This window comes from Podarcis liolepis, assembly GCF_965112155.1.
Source record: "Podarcis liolepis genome assembly, chromosome: 1".
Classification (NCBI taxonomy): domain Eukaryota; kingdom Metazoa; phylum Chordata; class Lepidosauria; order Squamata; family Lacertidae; genus Podarcis; species Podarcis liolepis.
In genome coordinates, this window is record NC_139554.1 from 35890645 (window position 1) to 35912962 (window position 22318).

A 22318-nucleotide genomic window follows, 5' to 3' on the forward strand; every position below is an offset into this window, starting at 1 on the left:
ATATAACTTCTTAATACCATACATATTAAAATGTGAATGTAAGGCGCTTAATCAATTACAATGTGCTGCATTAGAAAGAGATTACAACATTTTGGATTACAGACAAGGGGAGGGTGGAATGGTACTGTGGAGACTATAATAATCAGCCGCCCTCATTATTATTATTTATTAAAACTTTATATCACCCTTCATCTAAAGATCACAGGGCAATTCACAACATAAAAATACAAAATACATAATAAAACAAAAACAAACCAATAATCCCTCCCCACACACATATAAAAGGACATAGAATGTTCATCAGCCAAAGGCCTGGTTATAATGTTTTCGCCTGGCACCTAAAAATATGTAATGAAGGCGCCAGGCAAGCCTCCCTTGGGAGAGCGTTCCACAAATTGGGAGTCTCAGCAGAATCATAAAATCGTAGAGTTGGAAGGGACCCTGAGGATCATCTAGTTCAACCCCCCTGCTGTGCAGGAATATGCAGTTGTCCCATACAGGGATCGAACCTGCAACCTTGGCATTTTCAGCGCCTTGCTCTAACCAACTGAGAAAAGGCCTCTTCTTGTGTTGCCGCCCTCTGGACCTCATGTGGAAGAGGCACACAAAGAAGAGCCTCAGATGATGAGCCCAGGGTCCAGATTGATTCATATGGGGAGAGCTGGTCCTTGAGGTATTACGGCCCTGAGCTGTTTAAGGCTATATAGGTCTAAACCAGCACTTTGAATTGGGCCTGGAAAACTAATTGGCAGCCAGTGCAGTTGGGTCAGGATTGGTGTAATACGCTCAAACCATCTTGCACCGTTGAGCAACCTAGTCACCAAATTCTGCACCTGTTGAAGTTTCCGAACCATCTTCAGAAGCAGCTCTAGAGTGTTGGTTGGAACAATCCAACCTAGAGGTTACCAGAACATAGACAATAGAAGTTTGGCTATCCCTGTCCAGCTAGAGGTGCAGCTGAGCCACAAGCTGAAGCTGATGGAAGGCACGCCACACCACTGAGGCCACCTGAGCCTCAAGCGACAGCAAAGGATCCAGAAGTACACACAAGCTACATACCTGCTCCTTTGGAGGAGTGGAACCCCTTCAAGAGCAGGCAACCTCCCTTCCATCCAGTCTAAGGAACCACCCACCAAGAGTGCCTTATCTGGATTGAACTTCAGATTGTTGGCTCATTCAGTGCATTAGTAAACGCCATTCTCCAGTGATGCATTTAACGGTAAAAAACTCCTTCATGTTACAGTCAGCTGTCTTAGGTCATTATGAGTAATATTAAGCACAAAGTGAATGAAGCTAGTGACTCAGGTTGTTTCACATTTTTTTGGATAGAGTTCAGTCAACAGTCATCATTACAATGCTTGTAGGGATACTTTGGCCTTGGGAAAAACACTCGGAGCAAACAGTGGGCATTACTGCGCCCACCAAATTTGGAGAAACAAGTTGGCCAGCATGAAGACACTTATTTCTGACTCCGATGGCAACAAATCTAAATTACTTTTCCAGTTGCCCCCCAGCAGAGCTATTCTGGGTGGTTAAGGTAATGGTAAAAACTGCCTAACAGTCTGCAACATCTGAAGTCTCCGCAGTCTGATGTGTCTAGTTTGCAAGGCACTGCAGGAATAAAACCATCAGAAACTCCAATGTGTATTTGTTTACCCAGGCTTACAGGGGATTTGGTTGGCCTGCTAGAGACCCTCAGAGTTGCATTCTGCCTATCTGAGGCATCTCTGGTATTTTACTCATGTTGTGGGTTAAAGTGTGACCACACAGTTGTGAATAGTATACAATTAAAATAAATAATATGGTGCCTGACACCAAAAAGACCTCAATCCACTTTTATGTGGATTTATAAGTAACAGGCAACATCTCTGAGGAAAGCATTCCAGAGGCAGATCATTACAATCAAGAATGACATCTCCCCAACTGCCACCTACTTTAGCTCAGCGGGGGGGGGGGGAATGGGATCATAGAATGATAGAGTTGGAAAGGATCCCGAGGGTCACCCTGTCCAAGCCCCTGCAAAGCAGGAATCTTTATGCATGTTCCCCATCCAGTTTGAAACCATACAGGACCCTGCTTAACTTTGCTGTGTTAGCAGTTTTAAACTGTGTTAGCAGTTTTATTGCTGCACCACTGTAACATAAAGACAGTTTTTAAGGGACTCCTTCCGGAACCTGGATCCCAAGCTGTAGAGTGCTTTGAAGATAAGCACCAGCACTTTGACCTGTGCCTGCATGGAAAACAAGCCGCAGCCACTTACCGTAGGTTTCAATACTGCCTAGAATGCTTTTATTGCTTCCAGGTAGCCCAAGTGACTTTCTATCACAATCAGTTTTGCTACTGTTTGGGTTGTTGGGTTTCTGTCAACAATCAGAGCCAATTATCACTCTTAAGAGCGTTCACATACATGTTTTTCAAAGTATCTTGGAAATGTATTGAATGGCCTTAAGTGCAGGACTGGGGATGGAGGCACGAAACATTTTAACCAGGCAGTGTCCTGCTGAGTTCATTGTAACATCCAAGTCCAAAGAAGCAAACATTTTGTGGGCTGCCACACACACGGGTTGTGAACAAAATTGTGTGTGTGGCTGCAGTTAGATCAAATGCAGGAGATCAAATGCAAGGGGGCAGCGCAAGAGGGAATGTGGATGTTTTAAAAGAAGGCAGTGCCACAAAGAAATGTTTTCTCAAAATAAAAAAATAATGCAGGCTAAAAAACCCAAAAGGCTCTTTCCCCTGTCGTCATCTTTTGGTTACTAAGTGAAGCCCAACTCTCTCAGTCTCTGTCTCTTTTTTAAGGAAAGGAATGGCCCTGGCCCTGAATGAAAGAAAAGTTTGACTCCAGAGCGGAACTAGCGGAGTTATTTGTCTGTGGTTGCCTGGGGCCGGCTCCAAACCAATTCATCTTTTCAGCCTTGGCAAAGGGAGTGTGAGTACAGAAGACAACATGGTGCGGCGGGGAGGAGGATCCGGCTTCGTCAATAATTCCTGCGAAAACAAATGACAACGGTTTCACCCCTTTCAGGCGAGTTAAAATAAATAAATAAAACATATATGCACGCCTATTGATTACAGCACAGACCAGCATAGCGTTGTCAGAAGAGAGAGAGAGAGGAAGAGGAAGAAGAAGGGGGGAAGCAGGCAGTGCGGAGGAGAAGGGGGCGCCTGCTGCGAATTGAAGCAGCCCCGCCACCCGAGAAGGGAGCCTCGGCCCGCCGCGCCGCCTTCCTCGCGGGAGCCTCTCCCGGGGCGCGAGGCCTGCGCTTGGCCGCCGCGGGCGTTCGATGGCTCGGGGCCCGATTGCACGGCCCTGAGCGGCTGCTCCCGCGGGGAAGAGGGAGGGCGCCCCGAGAGGCGGCTCCTCCTCCTCGTCGTCCTCCTGCTGCTGATCCGCGGGGAGGGCGCGGGGCTTCCCTGCTTCACAGGGGAGAAACGGCAGCGGAGGGAGCGCTCGGCTTGCCTGGGACCCCACCCTGCGGAGCCCGCCACGCAGCCCGGCTCCCCTCGCGGAAGCTGCCTGTAGGCCGGCGAGCGGAGGCAGCTCCTCCTCCTCTTTCTTTCTCGGGGAGAGGAGGCGCAGGAGCCGACCCTGGCCGGCTGGGAGTCCCGTCGGGGCGCTGGTCGGAGGTAAGCTGTTCCTCCGGGGAGGTTTCTGGGACGGGCTGAGGGGATTCAGCTGCTTGGTGGGGACACGCGTCAGTTCCCCGCTGGTGGAGTGTGAGGCGGGTTGTGGGGTAGACTTTAGGTTCAATAAAGAACTGGTGTCGAGAGAGGGGACAACGGCGACCAGTCCCCCCTTGGAACGGGCAGGACACCCGTCACCTCAAAGTTTTCAAGTGTCCTTGCCAAGCCTGCGAACAAGGAAGGAAAGTGTAGCAGGGTTGGAAGGAAAGTGTCAGCCTCTTATAAAGGGCTGGGGTTGCTTGGGTCGAAAAAGAGATATTCCCCAGCCCCGGAAGCCATGGGAAGTGCGCTTATCTCCCCCAGGAAAGCTGCTAGTGGAAGTCCTCGTGGGGTCAGCCTTCAGGATATGTGGAATAAGCACCAGTTTCTGCCTGCAGAGCTAAGCACAGGTCCCTAAAGGCTGAGGACGAGTTACTTGCTGTCGAATTTTTATTATTAGGGTGACTGGTAGCCTTGAATGTTTATTTTTATGTGTAAAGTACCGTAATCATCTTTGTATGCCTCTGTTGATTCTGAGTATGGAGCAGGATGGGGGGGGCTATTCTAGACTTACTAAATGCAAGTTGTAAGGGTGTAATTTTGCAGCTTGTGGAATAAATAAATACAGGCTCCTAATGGACAAGAGATTCTGGCTGACCCGTATCATGTTGCTTTGTACAAAACGTGTTCTGTCAGGCCTTTAGGAGGACACTTTATTTTTGTTTTGTTTTACTTTGGATCAGTCAATCTGGAGTTCATCATAACATAACAAGAACCCTAAAGGGTTAGGGCAATGGCCTGGCATCCTTTTCTTAATAGCATCCAACCAGATACCTATGGGAAGCCTGCAAGGAGGACCTGAGCACAACAGCAGGCCCCCCACCTGTACACTCTTTGATTCCTAGTGACTCGCATCAGTGGCATGCTGCTCTGACAGTGGAGTCAGTATGTCACTGTGGCTAGGAGCCAGTGGTAGCTTTATTCTCCACGAATTTGTCTCTAATCCTTTTTAAAAGCTGTCCAAGTCGGTGGCAATCACTACTGCTTCCTGAGAAGATTGTACATACAACCTAGATCAAAAGTGTTGGAAAAACCCACCCTTTAACCACCCTGTAACCACTTGGTTGGTAGAAAAGCTTAAAGCTTGCAATCTTCCTTCCAGTTGAACTCACTGAAGCTTACAATTGTATAAAGCTGCATAGTGTGTTAAGGAGCAACACAGAGATCTTGAGCGTGCACGTTAGGAAATGCCCTGTTGCTTTTATTCATGTGACCATTAGCTACACCTTCACATGGACATCCTCGGAAGGAGGGGTTCACGCTAGCAAAATAGAAACAATACATGAACTGCACAAAATCAGCAAAACTGCAGAGTAAATGAACATTCAGCATAATTAAGGCACCGTGGATAACACTTAAACAGTGCCTAAGTGGTGAATAAAAATACCTGGTATCAAGTTGACATCAACATAGAAGCCACAGAACTCTTCTCTGGGAAGAACTTCCCAAAGAACTGAAATGGTTGCCTCCCCAGTTGCTACCCTCCGTACCTTAGAACATGGAGGCACACTCAGGAAAGTTCTGAGGGTGATATTGGTCAGACTGGTATAGGAAAATATGATCCAACAAGTACTTTGTATTTAAACTTTTAAAGTGAGCACCCCCACTTTTAATTAAGCTCAGAAATGGATCAGGAGTCAGTGATGCTGATTCAACACCAAGAAGACATAGTTCCAGCACCCATTCCCAGTTAGCAGCTGCTTCTGAAGGCAGCCTCATGTTCAGAATCAGCACAGTTCAGTGATTTACTGGGGAGTATTGAACACAAAGTTGCATAAAGTCTAAGACAAAATGAGAGTGGCTAAGTATTAATTCTGCTGGTATATATTGTGATATGCAGCCTAGTGGATATCTTTCTGTGTGTGTTGTATCCATTTAGACCATTTAGACTGGAGGGTGCCAGTCTGAAGGCACATGATGCAATAACGTTGTTAAAGTTATCACTGGTTGAGTCTAGCCAGTGTTGGAATGGGAGACTGCCAGTTTTGCCACCATGAATTCTCTAGAGCAGCCTTGCCCAACCTGGTACCTGCCAGATGTTTTGGACTACAGCTCCCACCATCCCTGTAGTCCAAAACATCTGGAGGGTGCCCGTTTGGGAAAGTTTACTCTGAAGGAAAGGTGGGATTCATTTTTCATTTTCCCCATAAGTTTCTCATGAAAGAGAGCAGGTGGTAACACTCACACACAGAAATTTTCCAAGTAAAGAGTCAGTGAAACTTCTTGCACAGTTATGGCTCAGTATCAATATATTTCTCAGAGTGGTCTACATTTTATCTCATTCTTATCTCATTATACATGACTAAGCCATTTTTCACCTTCTCACCCCTTGCCTTTTCCTGTAAGACCTATTGCAGTCGTCAACAGGCTCATCTCAGCTATCTGCCATTCACCCATTCCCACCACCCTTCTGAGTAATATCCCTCCCCACCTTCTCACTATATAGAAGGATCTGGCAACTTCTGTTTCAGTGTATCTGAAGAAGTGTGCATGCACACGAAAGCTCATACCAAGAACTAACTTAGTTGGTCTTTAAGGTGCTACTGGAAGGAATTTTTTTTATTTTGACTATGGCAGACCAACACGGCTACCTATCTGTAACTACATTTTATCTGTATTTTTGCCTGACTCTTGACTTATATGGTACAGCCTGGTAACCAGTAACTGACTGGTTTGCCTGGTGGGAAGGATGCTTATTAGGAGTTAACTCCTAATAAGTCAAATGCTACATCCTCCTTTCTTTTATACCAGCAAGAAAATGATGCCCCTGCTGTTTGTGATGTTTGAATGGTGACATGTGCAATATTGCAGCCTTTCTTTGAGGAACAAGGGGGAGAGAGAGCAAAGCACAACTTTGCAAAAACAGTCTACCAAGCTGCAGAAGCAATTTCTAGTTGCTGATGTGGCTGTGTCAAATGAGAGTTTGAAAGTTGCTACATGAAGTAAAAAAAGGCACAGCTTTGCTGTTGAAAAGAAATCCTTATGACTTCCGTATCTGGAAAGCATGTTAAGAAAAATGGACAGCTGGACTAGGAACCTAAAGGTTTTATTTAATATTTTTTATTGTACTGTGGGCTTGAATCTGAAGTCCACCCTAGGATAGGTGGTGAAAGGAAGGCAAAATACTTAGCACTTGGCATTTAGATCAGGAGGAGCTGTTCCTTAAATGTATTCCATTTCTTTACAATCACATTTACCAGTGCTATCTTATCATAGTTACAAATAACAGAACTGACATGTTGTTTCATCTGACAAAATGGGAATAGGAATATACAGTAGAATTGGGACCTGCAACAAATTTTTGCAGGGTGGAGTGCTCTTGTTCAGTGTGTTTCAGCCAGTCAGTCAAGCCCTCCTCAGAGACCCTCCTTTCCCACCCTCAACAGCCACTCAGCATTCTGTGGCCAGTGAGCCTACTCAGTACTCATGGGGTGTTTGGGTCTCCTCTCCTTATGTTTTCCCAGCCCTAAAGGCTTTTGGTATTTCCACAAACCTCAGGGTTCCATTCTTGTGGACGGTGCAGTTTTGGCAACATAAGCAGCATCAATTAAGCCTGAAGTTTGGAAATGGAGAACTGGACATTGTCTTGTCCTGAGAAGTAAAGATGAACTATGCTATGCAAGAGCAAAGGCAATCATAACTTCAAGTTAGGTTTGTCAATTTGGAAGATATAATCTCAGAAATGTAGAGTCTGAACGCACTAAAATGAAACAGAGAAAGCGGGAAACTTTAGGTTGAGTTTATCTAGGTTATGCCACTCATGAATGTACCGTATTTTTCGCCCCATAAGACGCACCGGCCCATAAGACGCACCTAGATTTTAGGGGGGGAAATAAAGGGAAAAAATTTTATTTCCCACCCAGGTTCGCTGCGCTACACCAGGAGCTTGGGGCGTGCTGAGCTCAGCGCGCCCCAAGCTTCTAGGTGCGCGCAAGCAGTCCGCTGCCGCCCCAAGCCTTGCGCACCCGGCGGGACCTCCTGCCGGGTGCGGGAGGCTTGGGGCGGCAGCGGACTGCTTGCCGGCATACAGAAGCTTGGGGCGCGCTGAGCTCAGCACGCCCCAAGCTTCTAGGTGCGCGCAAGAAGTCCGCTGCCGCCCCAAGCCTTGCGCACCCGGCGGGACCTCCTGCCGGGTGTGGGAGGCTTGGGGCGGCAGCGGACTGCTTGCCGGCATGCAGAAGCTTGGGGCACGCTGAGCTCAGCACGCCCCAAGCTTCTAGGTGCGCGCAAGCAGTCCGCTGCCGCCCCAAGCCTCGCGCACCCGGCGGGACCTCCTGCCGGGTGCGCGAGGCTTGCAGACACTCGCCCGAAGCAGGGGGAGCCCTCCAGAGGGCTCCCCGTGCTTCGGGCGACAGGCTGCCGCCCCAAGCCTCGCGCACCCGGTGGGACCTCCTGCCGGGCGCGCGAGGCTTGCAGGCATACGCCCCATAAGACGCACCCCGATTTCCCCTTCATTTTTGGAGGGGAAAAAGTGCGTCTTATGGGGCGAAAAATACGGTATATGTTCTTCAGTAGAAAGAAGTTTTAATACCCTGCCACCCGCTAATAAAAAATATTACCTTGTATAAACAATCTTATTTCCTTGTTGCAGTTGCACCGTCATTTGTATGCAATTATTCTTACAGTGAAATCCTAGCCATGTCTATTCAGAAGTAAGTTCTGTGGAATTCAGTTGGGCTTACTACTAGATAATAGAGTTAGGATTGCAGCCTTAGTCAGAAAAAGGGTGTTTCCTTTATATGAGCAAGCATGGAAATTGCAGCACATACACACAACACTTCCCCTCCCCCCAAGTTTACAGATTTTGGCAGTAAAAAGGTTTCTTGGTTTAATTAAATAATATACATACTTACATACATACATTATGATCTAGGGATATTTTCCCTATGCTTTTTTCCAGTCCTGTCCAGAAAACTTTATTGAGATTTCTCAAATAAACAAAAATTACGTAATAACAAACAAGACACATAAGACATACCTTTACGATGAACTTAGTCTTGGTGGTACTTGTGAATGCACAGGAAAAAAGAGAAAACTCAAACAATCGTGAATAAATTATCCAGACAGTAATATGGAAAGCCATCAAAGATAATTTATAGATTTTAAGTTAAAGCCCAAACACACAACACTTAAACTCCTTACTATCTTCATGTGTTTGCTAGAATGTAACAACACAATCAAATTCATGTCTGTTCAGAAGTATACCCTGTTTTGTTCACTAGGGCTTACTCCTACGTAAGTGTATAGGATTGACTCCTCAGGTTTGAATTATATAAACACTTTGTTTCAATACGTGCAGGACAAATTGATTGTATAGGTGGCAAACTGGGCATGTACATCGGGCTATTGTGGAAACAAATCCTTGGTATGTCTGCAGAATCACCTTTGCACCTGGTAAAAAGATAGCTATGCCTACACACATTGCTGGGAGATTTTGGATCAGATGCCACTGCAATTCCTAAGGCGTTGGATAGCATTAAATGTCTCATCGTATCTTTGAAAGGCTTGTGCCAGTTTGGACCTAGTAGCTATATAGCATTGGGGAATGGCCCCTAAGAGTGTAACAGGAATCACACAGCTCACAAATCCGTTTGCTTTGCCATGCTACCCCTGAAATATAACTTCAGAAATATAAGCATCATTTTTATGTAGATCAATTTGCAAAATTCCATGAGAAATGTCTTATCTTGTGTGTTTACCTGGAATTAAGCTTATGGATTTCAATAATACTTCCTAAATTAGCTTAGAAAGATCACAACCTAAGTGTAAATTATAGATAACTTAAATTGTACACTAGAGGAGTTTATTTCTATGTTTAGAAAGCATCTAGCATAACAGTATAAATAATAAATAGGACCTTTCTCTTGAATTACATCAGATAATCAGATCTCACTGGACTGCCCAGTTGCATTCATGTTCAGCTCTCATCTGAGCTGTAAAAATTCCTCCCTTCCTCCACTAATTCATTCTGTTAGAAAATAAAGAAGATATCCTTGTGTCCTATGGAGAATCCTATTTTATTTTTTCTGTTCCCTCTGCCCTATCCAAGATACATATATTTGTACCCCATAACCAGTATTCCTGAGGAAATCTACTTCCAGAAGGAAATAAATCAACCTCTGTATCTTGATAAGGGGGGGGGGGCTTACCAGATTTTGCGTTTTGTATCCTCCTTTATAAATTCCAATTAAAACTGAAAGCAGAAATAAATTGTGGTTCGACATATAACTGATTCATGCTCAGAAGGTAGAGTCATTTACAGTACTGTTGTATTCCTAGCTCAAGTACTAGCTCTGGGTGTAATTTGAACCTGGGTGAATATATTTTTCAAGAATAGCTCTTTCTTTAGTCCATTTGTGTGTGTGTGTGTGTGTGTGTGTGTGTGTGTGTGTTTGTTTGTTTGTTTGTTTCACAGTCCTTGGAGTCTCCAGATCAAGGGGATGTGTGTTAAAAGATGTGATCAACCTTCTTTAACCTGGATGGTTCTGGTGTTGTTGACATGAGTAATTCTGCAGTTAAAAATAGGGTGCAAACTTAATTTATAGCAGTAGGATGTTGGTGATTATTGATCTACATTTTGTTCATGTAGAATTGGTGTTTATTGTTACATGTAGCTATTCCATTTTGATGTGTGCAGCAAATGTTACAGTAAATATGAGCACATGATCTGGTCTGTCTAACTGCTCCTTCCTGGCTACCTTTTCCATGTAATTTTGTAATATTTCTAATTGTGTGCTTGTTCAATAGTGTGGGTCAAGGCCTATTAGCAAATGCAACTTGCTGCTTGAAATCCCTGTGAGTTGTGATACCACTGCTTATCTGTTTTTCTTGAAACTCCCAAATAATTATTTCTTCTCATAAAGTAGTAAGGTGTATTGTGACAGTATTTCTTCCTATAGGCATTTTTGATTGGCTACTGTGAGAAAAGGATGCTGAACTAGACGGGCTATTGGCCTGATCCAACACTCTTCTTCTGATGCATATGATGTTAACAGTGCTGAAAATTAATTTATGGCACCCTGGTCTTCTAAATGAGCATTATTGAGAAGAAGCAAAATACCTTGTACATCCTTTCTAGATGTTTGGCAGCTGTAAAATTGTACCTATGATGCTGGTGACTGTTCCACAGGTTCTGTTTCAGTTGAAATGTGTCACCCTGGGCTCCTTTGGGAGAAAGAATGGGGTGGAAATTGAATAAATAACAGCAATATGTTACAAATGTTCTAGCAAAGTGATCACTGTACCTCATTCTGACTTTTTTTTTTTTTTTGCTGGAGGAGAAGCTCTTAAGATTGAGCATTAAAATTCAAACATTCTGTGATTTAATATATTTGTGTTTGTGCAGGTATTCCATTTCGTTCATCCTGTGAATACTAATATCCCTTAGCTACAGTCTTGTGTCTTCATGAGTGGCTTTCAGATAGTGAGAAAGAAACGCTTTAAGGCATGGAGTTGGCTCACAGCTTTTTGCTTAATAAAGAGGCCTATAACCAACTGGGCGAATTTCAGAAAGCAGAGTTTGTTTTCGAGTGGCTGAGGTTTTTGGAAAAACTTTTGCCAGCAACCAGCCGGGTGAGTATTGTACAACTGGAATGAAATAACATTTTGAGATAATTGTCTTTTTTAAATACTTTCATCTCCTAAGTGGACCACAGTCCTAACCAGTGTGTGCTGAGGAGAAGTCGTTGTTTACCCAAATATAGGGGACTGTTAAGGGTTGGCTAGATGGCAGAAGCAGTGTGGTGTGTGTGCATCCGATTTTGAGACTGACTTAGACTTGAATGGGTCTGAGCCTAGTTCAGAAAGGGGTGAGGCTTTTCAAGCAGAGGATGTTCACATTCAGACCCAACCACAATTTGAACTTAGCCTTGTCTCTAACTGTAAAACCAAACTTGTGTATTTTATCTTATATTTTATACTATGAACTGCCCTGAGATCTAGTGATGAAGGGCAGTATATGAATTTAAATAAATAAATGAACTACGTATTCTTTTTATGTTTTCAGGCTGATATAAAGGAAAAACAGAGCAAACTTGTTGAACAGCTGATATCTTTATTAACCAGTTCCCCAGGGCCTCCTGCCAGACAGCTTATTGCCAAGAATCTTGCTATAATATATAGCACTGGGGACACTTTTTCTGTGCACCAAACAATTGATAAATGCAATGAACTTATTCGCAGTAAAGATGATTCACCAAGCTATCTGCCGACAAAACTGTAAGTCTGGAAAGGTCCTGTGAGGTCTTATTAGAATATTCCTCCTTCATTTTAAAACGGCAAAGTGTCTGTGGCGCATTAAATAAAAACTAACAAATTGTTTGTGACAAGCTCTGTAACTGATAGCAGGAGTGACTTCCAGTTTCTGTCGACCCAGGCAAGAGAGTCATAGTGGGCTCCACTTGCTATACTGTACTACGCACAGGCCTTTCCTCCTGTCCTTTTCTCTGATTACACCCCTTTGCAGGAACGAGACTAGAATGGGGTGATGGAATAGAATGGTCCAAACAGATCCCATATTCATTGGTGCAGCTTGAGAGTTTGAGCTGATATGGTAGCAGAGACTGCCATGAAAAATGTTATCATTGCTAGGTCTATGGAGATGAATTCACAATATATGAATGTCCCAGAAGGCTTTGGAAGGGGGAGTAGAACGCATACATGGTCTTGGAGGAAGTCCTGCTGAGAAAAATCCCTTCAGGCTCAGATGAGGACCAGAAAACTCAATCCTAATGAGATAGGAAAGGCATGCTGGGATCCTTCTGGGCTTGTAGCTTTGCTCATTGGCAGGTCCACATGGGCTAGTCCATCATACCCATTTATGTTGGCTTGATGCTTGTTATGGCCATCACCATTGCTTGCATTTGCTGGACATACTCTTAATGGGTGGCAAGGCAAATCAGGAGGGTAGAACAGTAAGCAACAGTGGCTGTTGCTCCCCTTTACTACAGCTGGGCTTCAGCTATGTGCCCTGACAGATATCCAGCTGTGCTAACTGATGTTGACAGGGATGGACAAGAGCCTACTTTTTCAGACATGCCTGATATTAAAGTTTATGCCAATGTCACTTTGCTGGTTTGGTGGGGGGTTAGGTATCACAGACCTCCTGTTGTTGTTTTGTGACAGAGCAGACGAACATGGCTGCCCTGGTGATCTGGCTTATTTATTTATTCAGATAGATCCATTAAGTTGTAAACTGCCTTGAAAGAGGATCATACAATGTTTTTCTTTTTCTGTATGATTGTGAAATCAGTTTAGCTTTTTTTTTTTAGTGTTGATCATGCAATTTAGCAATACAGTAGTTTACTTCCTAAGTAATTTAATACTAAATTGCTTTTTGTAATTGTAAGCTTCAGTTGTGCATGATAAAATGCTGGCATCGTATAATTTACTAAGAACATTTTGTTAAACATATGTTGATTGACTACCATTTCCCCCCCTTTCCAATTCTCTGTTTTTTTTTAAAGTGCTGCAGTGGTTTGTTTGGGCTATTTGTACAAAAAACTGGGAAGAATTTTGGGCAACAGCTTTGTGGATACTGTCGGGAATATCCTTAAAGCAATGAAGAATGCAGAGGTAAGGAAACATGAAACAAGTTGGGTGAGTTGACAGTTGGAAAAAATGCCCAAAGAAGACTTATTTCTGTCATTAGAAGAAAATGTTTCCCAGTAGGAGAGTACTGTTTGATTATGAGGCTTGACAATTACCTTTGGGTTCATATTTTTAGAATCATCTTTCTACTGCTGCCCAGGGCTCCTTTGGGAGGAAGAGAAGAATATAAATTGAATGGATGAATGAATTTTAAATAAGCATAAATTATTGTATAAGATGAAATAATATTATTAATTCATTAACATACTTGCAAAGCTACTTTAGTCTTGAATCAAACTTCATAAATAAATTTGTTTTGTTTTAGAAGAATTCTTCTACAGGTTTTGAGATCTTGAATAGTGCAGAGACTAGAATGTTGTGGTTTGTGTGAGATAATTAATCTTCCAGTTTCCACTCCTGCCATGAAGTTCACTAAGGGGCCTTGGGCAAGATCTCTCAATCTAGCTTACCTCACATGATTTCAGTAATGCTAAAAACATTACTCTAAACTTGCTCAAGGAAGAATGGGATGAAAATGTAACTAATGAGTAGATAAAATAATGTCCTTTAGTTGAAAACCACATGACCTTTTTCTCTTGTCTTGTTAGTCTCAAGGGCGGTATGAGATCATGCTAAGTTTGCAAAATATATTGAAAGGTCTGGGAGTTGCTGCTATTCCATGTCACAGAGATATTTACAAAGCTGCCCGTTCATGCTTAACTGATAGATCAATGGCAGTTCGCTGTGCTGCTGCAAAGGTAAAGTGCCCTATTAATTGTTTTTAGTAATTAATCTTCCTGTATACAGTTGCATATGTTAAATGGAGGATAAAAGAAAATCAATTGTCTCCATCTCTCTCACGGCACAGAAAAGATTTTTCTTACATTTTGCAATTCAGTTGGTAAAAAATACATCCATGTAATATTTTTGCTAGGAAGCTTTTTCCACCATGAACATAAATGGCTGTATTTTTGGTCAGTTTTCTGTGCAACCTGTATTGTAGAATTTGTACATCTTATCCAGCTGTACTTTTTATCATGATTATGATTAAATTTATATACTGCCCTATACCCGGAGGTCTTAGGGTGGTTCATAGAACAAAATCAAAATATAAAACCACGAAATATATACCGTATTTTTTGCTCTATAAGACTCACTTTTTCCCTCCTAAAATGTAAGAGGAAATGTGTGTGCGTCTTATGGAGCGAATGCAGGCTGCGCAGCTATCCCAGAAGCCAGAACAGCAAGAGGGATCGCTGCTTTGCTGTTCTGGCTTCTGGGATTCAGAATATTTTTTTCTTGTTTTCCTCCTCCAAAAACTAGGTACGTCTTATGGTCTGGTGTATCTTATAGAGAGAACAATACAGTAATCAAAATAAAAACAAAATACCCCCCCTTTTTTTAAAGGGCATAGGATTTTGCAGTCTTGACTGCCATTGTATAAATAAAGCCCCACAGATTAGAGTAAAAAGCACATGTTTTAGTAATCGGGTCAAGTTTTATTATTTTAATCCATTTTTCTTTTACATTTATATCTCACCTTTTCCTCAAGGAGCTTAAGTTCTCTTCCTGTGTTCAGTCTACAGTCAATTTATAAGCAAAGTATAAATTCACATGAACAGTTTTTTTAAAAAACAGTTTGAATTTGTGTGATTTGAAGTTACTATTCATTCCCATATATTACAAACTTGTATTAGCACTCTGGCCCAGAAGTTGTTGAATATCTTGTCGCCAAAGTGGATCACCCTGCCAAGTTTAGAATACTTTAAAATAATGTACACCAGTGAGGTTGAAGTCCTTTCATTTTTAAAAATAATTTTCTTTATATACCGTATTTTTCTGTCTATAGGATGCCCCCATGTAGTTTGGGGGACTCTGATTTAAGAAAATGGAGGGAGATGTATCTGTGTATAAGACGCCCCCAACCTTTTGAAATTATTTTTTAGGAAAAAACCTAGTCTTATACACGGAAAAATACGGTAATTGATTTTACAACATACAAGAATTCAAAAAAACCCACAAGCAAATTGATCTGTTTGCCTTATACCTGTCAATGGTTGTGTAGCCACATTCTGCACTAATCGAAGCTTCTGAACCATTTTCAAAGTCAGCTCCGTATAAAGCACATTGTGGTAGTGCAATCTTGAGATCAGCAGAACATGATTACTTTAGCCAGGTTATCCTTGCTTAGATAAGGGTGGTAGTTGGACCACCAGCTTAAGCTGGCAGAAGACACTCCACAGTTCATTGCATTGCACTTGTGCAAAAAAGACTGAACCTATTTCTTTTCTTGTTTCCCTGTTTTTGCTTTTGTTTTATATAGTGTCTTCTTGAACTGCAGAGCGAAGCAAGTTTTATGTGGAGTACAGACCTGGATAGTGTTGTAACTCTGTGTTTTAAATCGTTTGAAGGGTCAAATTATTGTGTACGAATTGCTGTTTCTAAGCTTTTAGGAAGTGTGTTAGTGAGTGCTGTAACATCTAAACAAGGCGGCACAGGTAAATTTATTAGGGTTTCTTTCTTCCTATGTCGATGTGAGAAAATAATAATAATTATAAGAAGAAGAATATAATATATTATTTATACCCCACCCATCTGGCTGGATTTCCCCAGCCACTCTGGGCAGTTTCCAACAGAAGATTAAAAATACATTAAAACACCAGTCACTAAAAACTTCCCTAAACAGGGCTGTAATGTAGAAATTATTGGCAAACTGCAGTAAATAGTGAACAGCCTTCAAAATAGATGTGGTTTTAACAAATGACAATGTATTGTATATGATTCCCCCTGCCATGTGAAGGTTTCGGTCACTTGCTGGAATTAAAATGCAATCAGAACATATACAGTTGGGATTTAACAATAGCTTCATTTGAAAGACACATGCTTTCTTGCATTCTCAGGGTAGTAGAAATTAAAAGTAGCAATGGTGTTCTGTCAGCCCATACTCTCAAACTCATACCGATAGGAGCAGGGCTTCATTCCTAAAGACCTCTCTGTCTCTCTCTCTCTCTCTCTCTCTCTCTCTCTCTCACACACACACACACACACACACACACACTGAGTATACTTCTCTAGTTTTTAAAACCTTGGCATCCATACAAGATGGTGTACCTCAAGTGCAGTACCCCATTGGCTCACTGTCTGAGCTTTCTCCCCATGTGACTTTGCCCTACACCCTAGAAATCAGATGTGTGCTGAGTGTTTCAGCAAGATTGGTGCTTGTACTATACAAACCCTCCTGTAAACCTGACCACATCTATACTTCCAGTTGACAACTGGAAACTGATTTCAGATGGCTAAGCTTATATACATATGATGCATTTGGCTGTAGCTAAAGAGGGATGCAGGTGGCGCTGTGGTCTAAACCACAGAGCCTAGGGCTTGCCGATCAGAAGGTCGGCGGTTCGAATCCCCACGATGGGGTAAGCTCCTGTTGTTTGTTCCCAGCTCCTGCCCACCTAGCAGTTCAAAAGCACGTCAAAGTGCAAGTAGATAAATAGGTACCAATCCGGTGGGAAGGTAAACGGCATTTCTGTGTGCTGCTCTGGATCACCAGAAGCTGGCCACATGACCTGGAAGTCTGCGGACAAATGCCGGCTCTCTCAACCAGTAAAGCGAGATGAGCTCTGCAACCCCAGAGTTGTCCGCGACTGGATCTAATGGTCAGGGGTACCTTTACCTTTAGCTTTAAAGAGGTCGATTATAGATGTAAATAAATCTATAACAGTTTATCCATGGGATATAGGAGTCAGCAGCATTGGCATGCTCTATCGTGTTCCAAAATGGGCATCGCTGTGGATAAACACCCAAGGCAGACAAGGCAGGGAATAACAGAAGGAAAGAGAGAAAAATGGCTGTTAATATAGGGGAGGAATGACTGTGAAGTCATGTTTCAACTTGAATAGCCTGTTCCTAATCAAAGCACTCCTTAGTGGACAACTGATCCAACTTGGATTCTTTTAATGTGCTCCATTCTCATTTAAATAACACTTAGAATGATTCGTGATATTGAAGTTTTACTTCTAGGCCTGCTGCTCCCCTTAGATAAATTTGGAAATGAATAGTATTTTTTTCTAAGCCTGAAACTACCAGTAAAATGTGTTTGCTTTCACTCATCTCTTCCATTACGTACTGTAGTAAAAATAAACAACAGCCCTGTAGTTTACCTAGATCAGGAATTATACTGTTTATAAGCCTTGCTAAGCCATCTTCCTCACCCAGGAAGCCAAATGCAAATGTTCCTGTGAGTGCATGCATTGACAACTGTGTGTATTCCTCCCAAAGCTTACGTTCGTAGATATTTAGCCTTCAGCCAGTGTCTCCAGTGAACAGTAATAACTTCATCACATTTTGTTTTATTTATTACATATATGTACCTTTATCTTCCGAGGAGCTCAAGGTGGTATCCATGGTTTTTCAAGGTGGTTACATAAGGCTCAAACACATATTCTGTGATCCTCTGTGCAAACTTGAAAGTCCAATGAATTTAGATTTACTTCAGATAAATGTTCATAGGATTAGACTGAACTTCAGACCTTTAACCCAATAACTATGTCGTATGAACTGAATGTTTAAGTTTAGTTATGATGCCTGAGACTTTGTTGTAACACAGTAGAAACTAATAAATAAATATGGATGCATTTCCCCCCCTCATTGAAAAAGCATCTGCCAGACAAAATGTTCGCAAGATCTCATTTGAAGAAGCCTTGGAACTTCTGGGTACAGGTTTCCTTCGGGGAAGTACAGGATTTCTACGAGCCAGTGGTGATATTCTGAAAGGGACAAGCTCGGTCAGCAGGGATGTTAGAGTTGGAGTCACTCAGGTTTGATTATGTTATATATTGTAAAAGTTACTTTTTTGTTTTTGTTTCTCTGTGAAAGTATTATTGCATGGTAGTGTATATTGAACTAGTTAATTGACTTTACATGTTAATATTTTACAGGCTTTTACAGAAGACTAATTACTTGTCTTCTAATATTTCCCAGTGTTTTATTTGGATGCTAATGGTGCTTATTTCTCTTTTTGAAAGAAAAAATTATTTGCTAATAATGAAATTATTTTAATGTTTATAATTTTCCTTTCATAATGTTTGTGTTAGTTCATTGTCTTTTCATATTTTTAAAAAATTTCTTAACATTAAATAACCCTTCTGCTTTCATTTAAGAGCTATTATATTCTGCAGCTTGCAATGGTGAGGCCTTCTCTGTGATCTGGTTCGCGTGTCCCATTAAACCTTAGTTAAAATAAACTATGGCTTGATGTGAATGAGCAGTGCGCTTGTGCATGCTGCTGAAATCGCAGGAGCTTTGCTCCTCTTTCACTTGCTGCTGCTCCACTGCCGGGAAACCAGGCATGGTCTGACTTCTTGCCTCATCTGAACCTGGGCTCATGATGTGTTTCTCTCTAAAACCTTGGCTTTCACTCGTGGTTTGTGTGAGAAACAGACCATGAGCCTGACTGCTTTCCCACAAACATGTAATTGCTCTTAGCTGATGTCTGAAAGAACTTGTTCCTTGATTAAGCATTAATAAAGCAACTTAAATGACACATCTTTCACATTTTTTCGGATCAGTGACTGTCAAGGACAGAGAGCCATGGCAGAGAGAACTAACTAATCTCAGAGCAGTTTCATATTTAGCAATTTCGTATCTGAGACTTTTTGTTACAGAGTCAGTAGAGCTGAGGATTTTTGGGACATAAATGCAAATCCGGTATTGGGGAGGGGATTAATTCTTTGCCATCTGTTAATTGATTGCCCTTCATAGGGTGCCAGTATGAAGTGACACCCAAATCCCCTCCCCAGTAGAGCCAATGCTTTAAAAAATCTTGCTGTATTATTGAAACACTAATTCATTCCTTCTCTTCTCCCCACACCGTCCAACAAGCAAATCACCCTGCGGCATGGTGAGGCCAGGTGTCCCTTCAAAATATCCTAACTAAAATAAAAATAAAGCTACAGTTTCTTCTTTAAACAATTCCATCATGCATGGAAGTCCAGAACCTGTAGCAGGCTACTCAGGAAAATTATTTTAGGGCTGTTTCTGCCGCACATTTTTGAAGAAAAATAATTGTGTTTTCATGTCTAAAGCCTGAAGGGATGATGCTTAGAAAATGTATTCAGCTAAACTACAAAAGATCTTGTCCTCCAACTACTTTTTATTCTTTTCTCTATGCTCAAATAAAATAATGTTGAAACCTGTTTTGTTTTGTTTTAATTCTAAAGTTAGATTGCCATAAAATAACTCTCTCGTAACTAATTCAATATATTGGTGGGGATACACCTAATGAGTCCTTTCACCAAAATTCCTGTGTGAGGGCTTCCACTTATGCAATGGGTTTTCTTTTCTCCCATGACCCCAAAATTGTTTTGGGGTTCAGGAGAACCCTGAAAACAGTGCTCAGGAGGAGGAGAGATGGATAATTCTATCTGGCATTCTGCAATGCTTGTGCTGACAGATCAGCATAGTGCAACACTGATTTTCTTTCTGGATGTGTTTCTTCCCAGAGTGATTCTCAGTGTGGATGTAGTATTTATGAGGTTGACCTATTAACTGCATTGAGTAGAAGTTGATACCCAGTAAGATAATTTTTTCTTCAGAATAAGGGCTCTCTATATTCTTCCATTCTGTTCTGATTCATTAAGTTGCAAACAGTTAAAATTCATTTGTAATAAGGAGGAATAATCCAGTCATGGCAAACATTTAAAAAATAAAACCTGTAGGGTGAGGGTAAAAATGCCCTAATTCCCACAAGCGTTTGTATTGTAACCTAATAATTCTTAAATTTCATTTTGCACTAAATGTGGGTGCTACATGCAGAATATTAAATTGCTGGAAGTTCTTGCATACTGATGCCAAATGCAACAGTTTACATAACAAGTAATAGCTGTTTCTCTTGCTCTGCTATTAAATATAAGAGAGGAAGAGGCTAAAGGAACTAGCTGCCTTGTCGCTACTGGTTTAATTTAAAGCAGTTTTTGCCCCCCAACATAGCATCTAAATTTGGCTTAGATGACTAAAAGCCAGTTTGTTTCCACCTTACTTCACATAATGAAGCTGGAAACATGTTGTCTTAAAAAAAAATCAACAAAATTATTTTGGTGTCCTGTTAATATTATTTAATGGTAACTTTTATGACTTCTTTAATACTGCATTATATTTTTGAGAAGATTTTGATGTAAAAATATTGCATTTTAATCAAATCTCTTTCAGGCATATGTGGTATTTATCTCCACGCTGGGAGGGCAGTGGCTTGAAAGGAATTTTTCCGCCTTGCTTTCCCATGTTCTGGACCTCGTTTCCCAGTCTCACCCTAAAGCTATTCAGACTCAGATGGACGCTATCTGTCGCCGCCGCTGTATTTCATTTATCCTCCGAGCTACAGTAGGGGGCCTTCTTGGGGGGAAAGCTCAAATTGCAACTGCCAAGGAGATTTGTCAAGCCATCTGGAAGCTGAAGAAAGTTGTGGGTATGGGACTAACAAGATTATGTGCTCTGCCTTCCCCCTCCTTTTCACTAGTACTTTGTATCATTTCCTAATCTGCTCATGAAGGCTATGCAGTACTGTTTGCATCTCCAGCGATGCCTTATCTGGAAAAAAAATCCACATGGCCCTTTGGGATTTATTTCAGAATAATAATTAAAATACCTGTGAGTTCCTTTAATATTTCTCCATAATTTAGGTTAAGGTTATTATGTGGAAGGTAAGTCTGATGACTGACTAAACACCATGGGAGTCAGAACTGCACATTGTGTACCAGGGACACCGGTGGCGCTGTGGTCTAAACCACGGAGCCTCTTGGGCTTGCCAATCAGAAGGTCAGCGGTTCAAATCTCCTTGACGGGGTGAGCTCCTGTTGCTCTGTCCCAGCTCCTGTCAACTTAGCAGTTTGAAAGCATGCTAGTTCAAGTAGATAAATAGGTACCACTGCAGCGGGAAGGTAAACGGCATTTCTGTGTGCTCTGGCTTCCATCACGGTCCTCCGTGCACCAGTAGCGGTTTAGTCATGCTGGCCACATGACCCAGAAAGCTGTCTGTGGACAAACGCCCGCTCCCTCGGCCTGAAAGCAAGTTGAGTGCCGCAACCCCATAGTTGCTTTTGACTGGACTTAACTGTCCAGTGGTCCTTTACCTTTACTTTTTACCTTATTGTGTATCACTGACTTCTAGCTGTTGAGGATTTTCCACAGGTGTGGGAATCATGCACATATTCATTGGTTATGAACTTCCCTGTGGCATCAAGCTAGTCATCATCAAGATAAAATAACCATATGGTCCATTAGTCTCTCTCAGAATGGGAGGTTTGTGTTTGTACACTGCATCTATGAACGTTGTGTCAGAAATGCTGGAATCTAGATTATGACAATCCAGTGGACTTGAAGGCACTGACAACCACTTGATAGGTGATGACTTCAAGTCCTTCTTACTTACTGCAGGGATCATCTGCAGTACCAGTTTTCCATTCTTCGGGTCAAGTATGAGAAGACAGGGCCTCTGGGAGCATATGGGCCCCCAGCCACTCATTGCTACTCAAATATATAGGTTTTAAAACGGAGAATATCCAGGCTAGTGTTTGGTTCTGAATCAGGATATGGAGGTGAGATGCTTAACCAGGGCTTACTGTTAATCAGAATTTTGAAATTGGCTTCAAACCCTTAATTCAATTAATGGTTAATAGCCAACTCTTCTTCGACTTAAATGTGGTTAAGATTGGTATTAGCAGTAAGGACTATTCACACTTGAAAGGGAAGGGACTGTGAGAATGGAATGTATAATTCCACGAACTGCTTCCATGGCTAAGCGATTGGGAGAGTTTTATGTGCACACCAGTTCATTGACTGAAGTGCCCTTCTACCTACTTTTTCTTCTCAATTGACTTGGGCCCAAATTCAGAGAAAGTTAATATGCCATTAAAATCAATGGGGTAAGTTAGCTTTGACTCATTAATTTCAGCGGTCCTTCCGTATGAGTTAACGTTCTCTGGATTTGGACCTGTATGTTTGCCAC

At 42.0% G+C, this 22318-nt stretch overlaps 1 protein-coding gene across 4 annotated transcripts in view; it reads left to right on the forward strand.

Moving 5' to 3' along the window:
• The first annotated feature begins 2924 nt into the window (after positions 1-2924).
• HEATR5A (HEAT repeat containing 5A) overlaps positions 2925-22318 on the forward strand; it is a 58809-nt gene continuing 39415 nt past the window's right edge. For 2 of the 4 annotated variants that reach the window (XM_083505641.1, XM_083505643.1), the window contains exons 1-8: positions 3390-3627; positions 11069-11295; positions 11729-11940; positions 13188-13296; positions 13920-14069; positions 15635-15809; positions 17974-18134; positions 20524-20779. In XM_083505641.1, coding sequence (XP_083361767.1) covers positions 11170-11295; positions 11729-11940; positions 13188-13296; positions 13920-14069; positions 15635-15809; positions 17974-18134; positions 20524-20779 — 1189 coding nt within the window. In that variant the 5' untranslated portion in view covers positions 3390-3627; positions 11069-11169. Of the gene's footprint in view, positions 3026-3389; positions 3628-11068; positions 11296-11728; positions 11941-12014; positions 12344-13187; positions 13297-13919; positions 14070-15634; positions 15810-17973; positions 18135-20523; positions 20780-22318 lie in introns of those variants that run through there. The other 2 variants (XM_083505642.1, XM_083505644.1) reach the window with 2 other exon arrangements.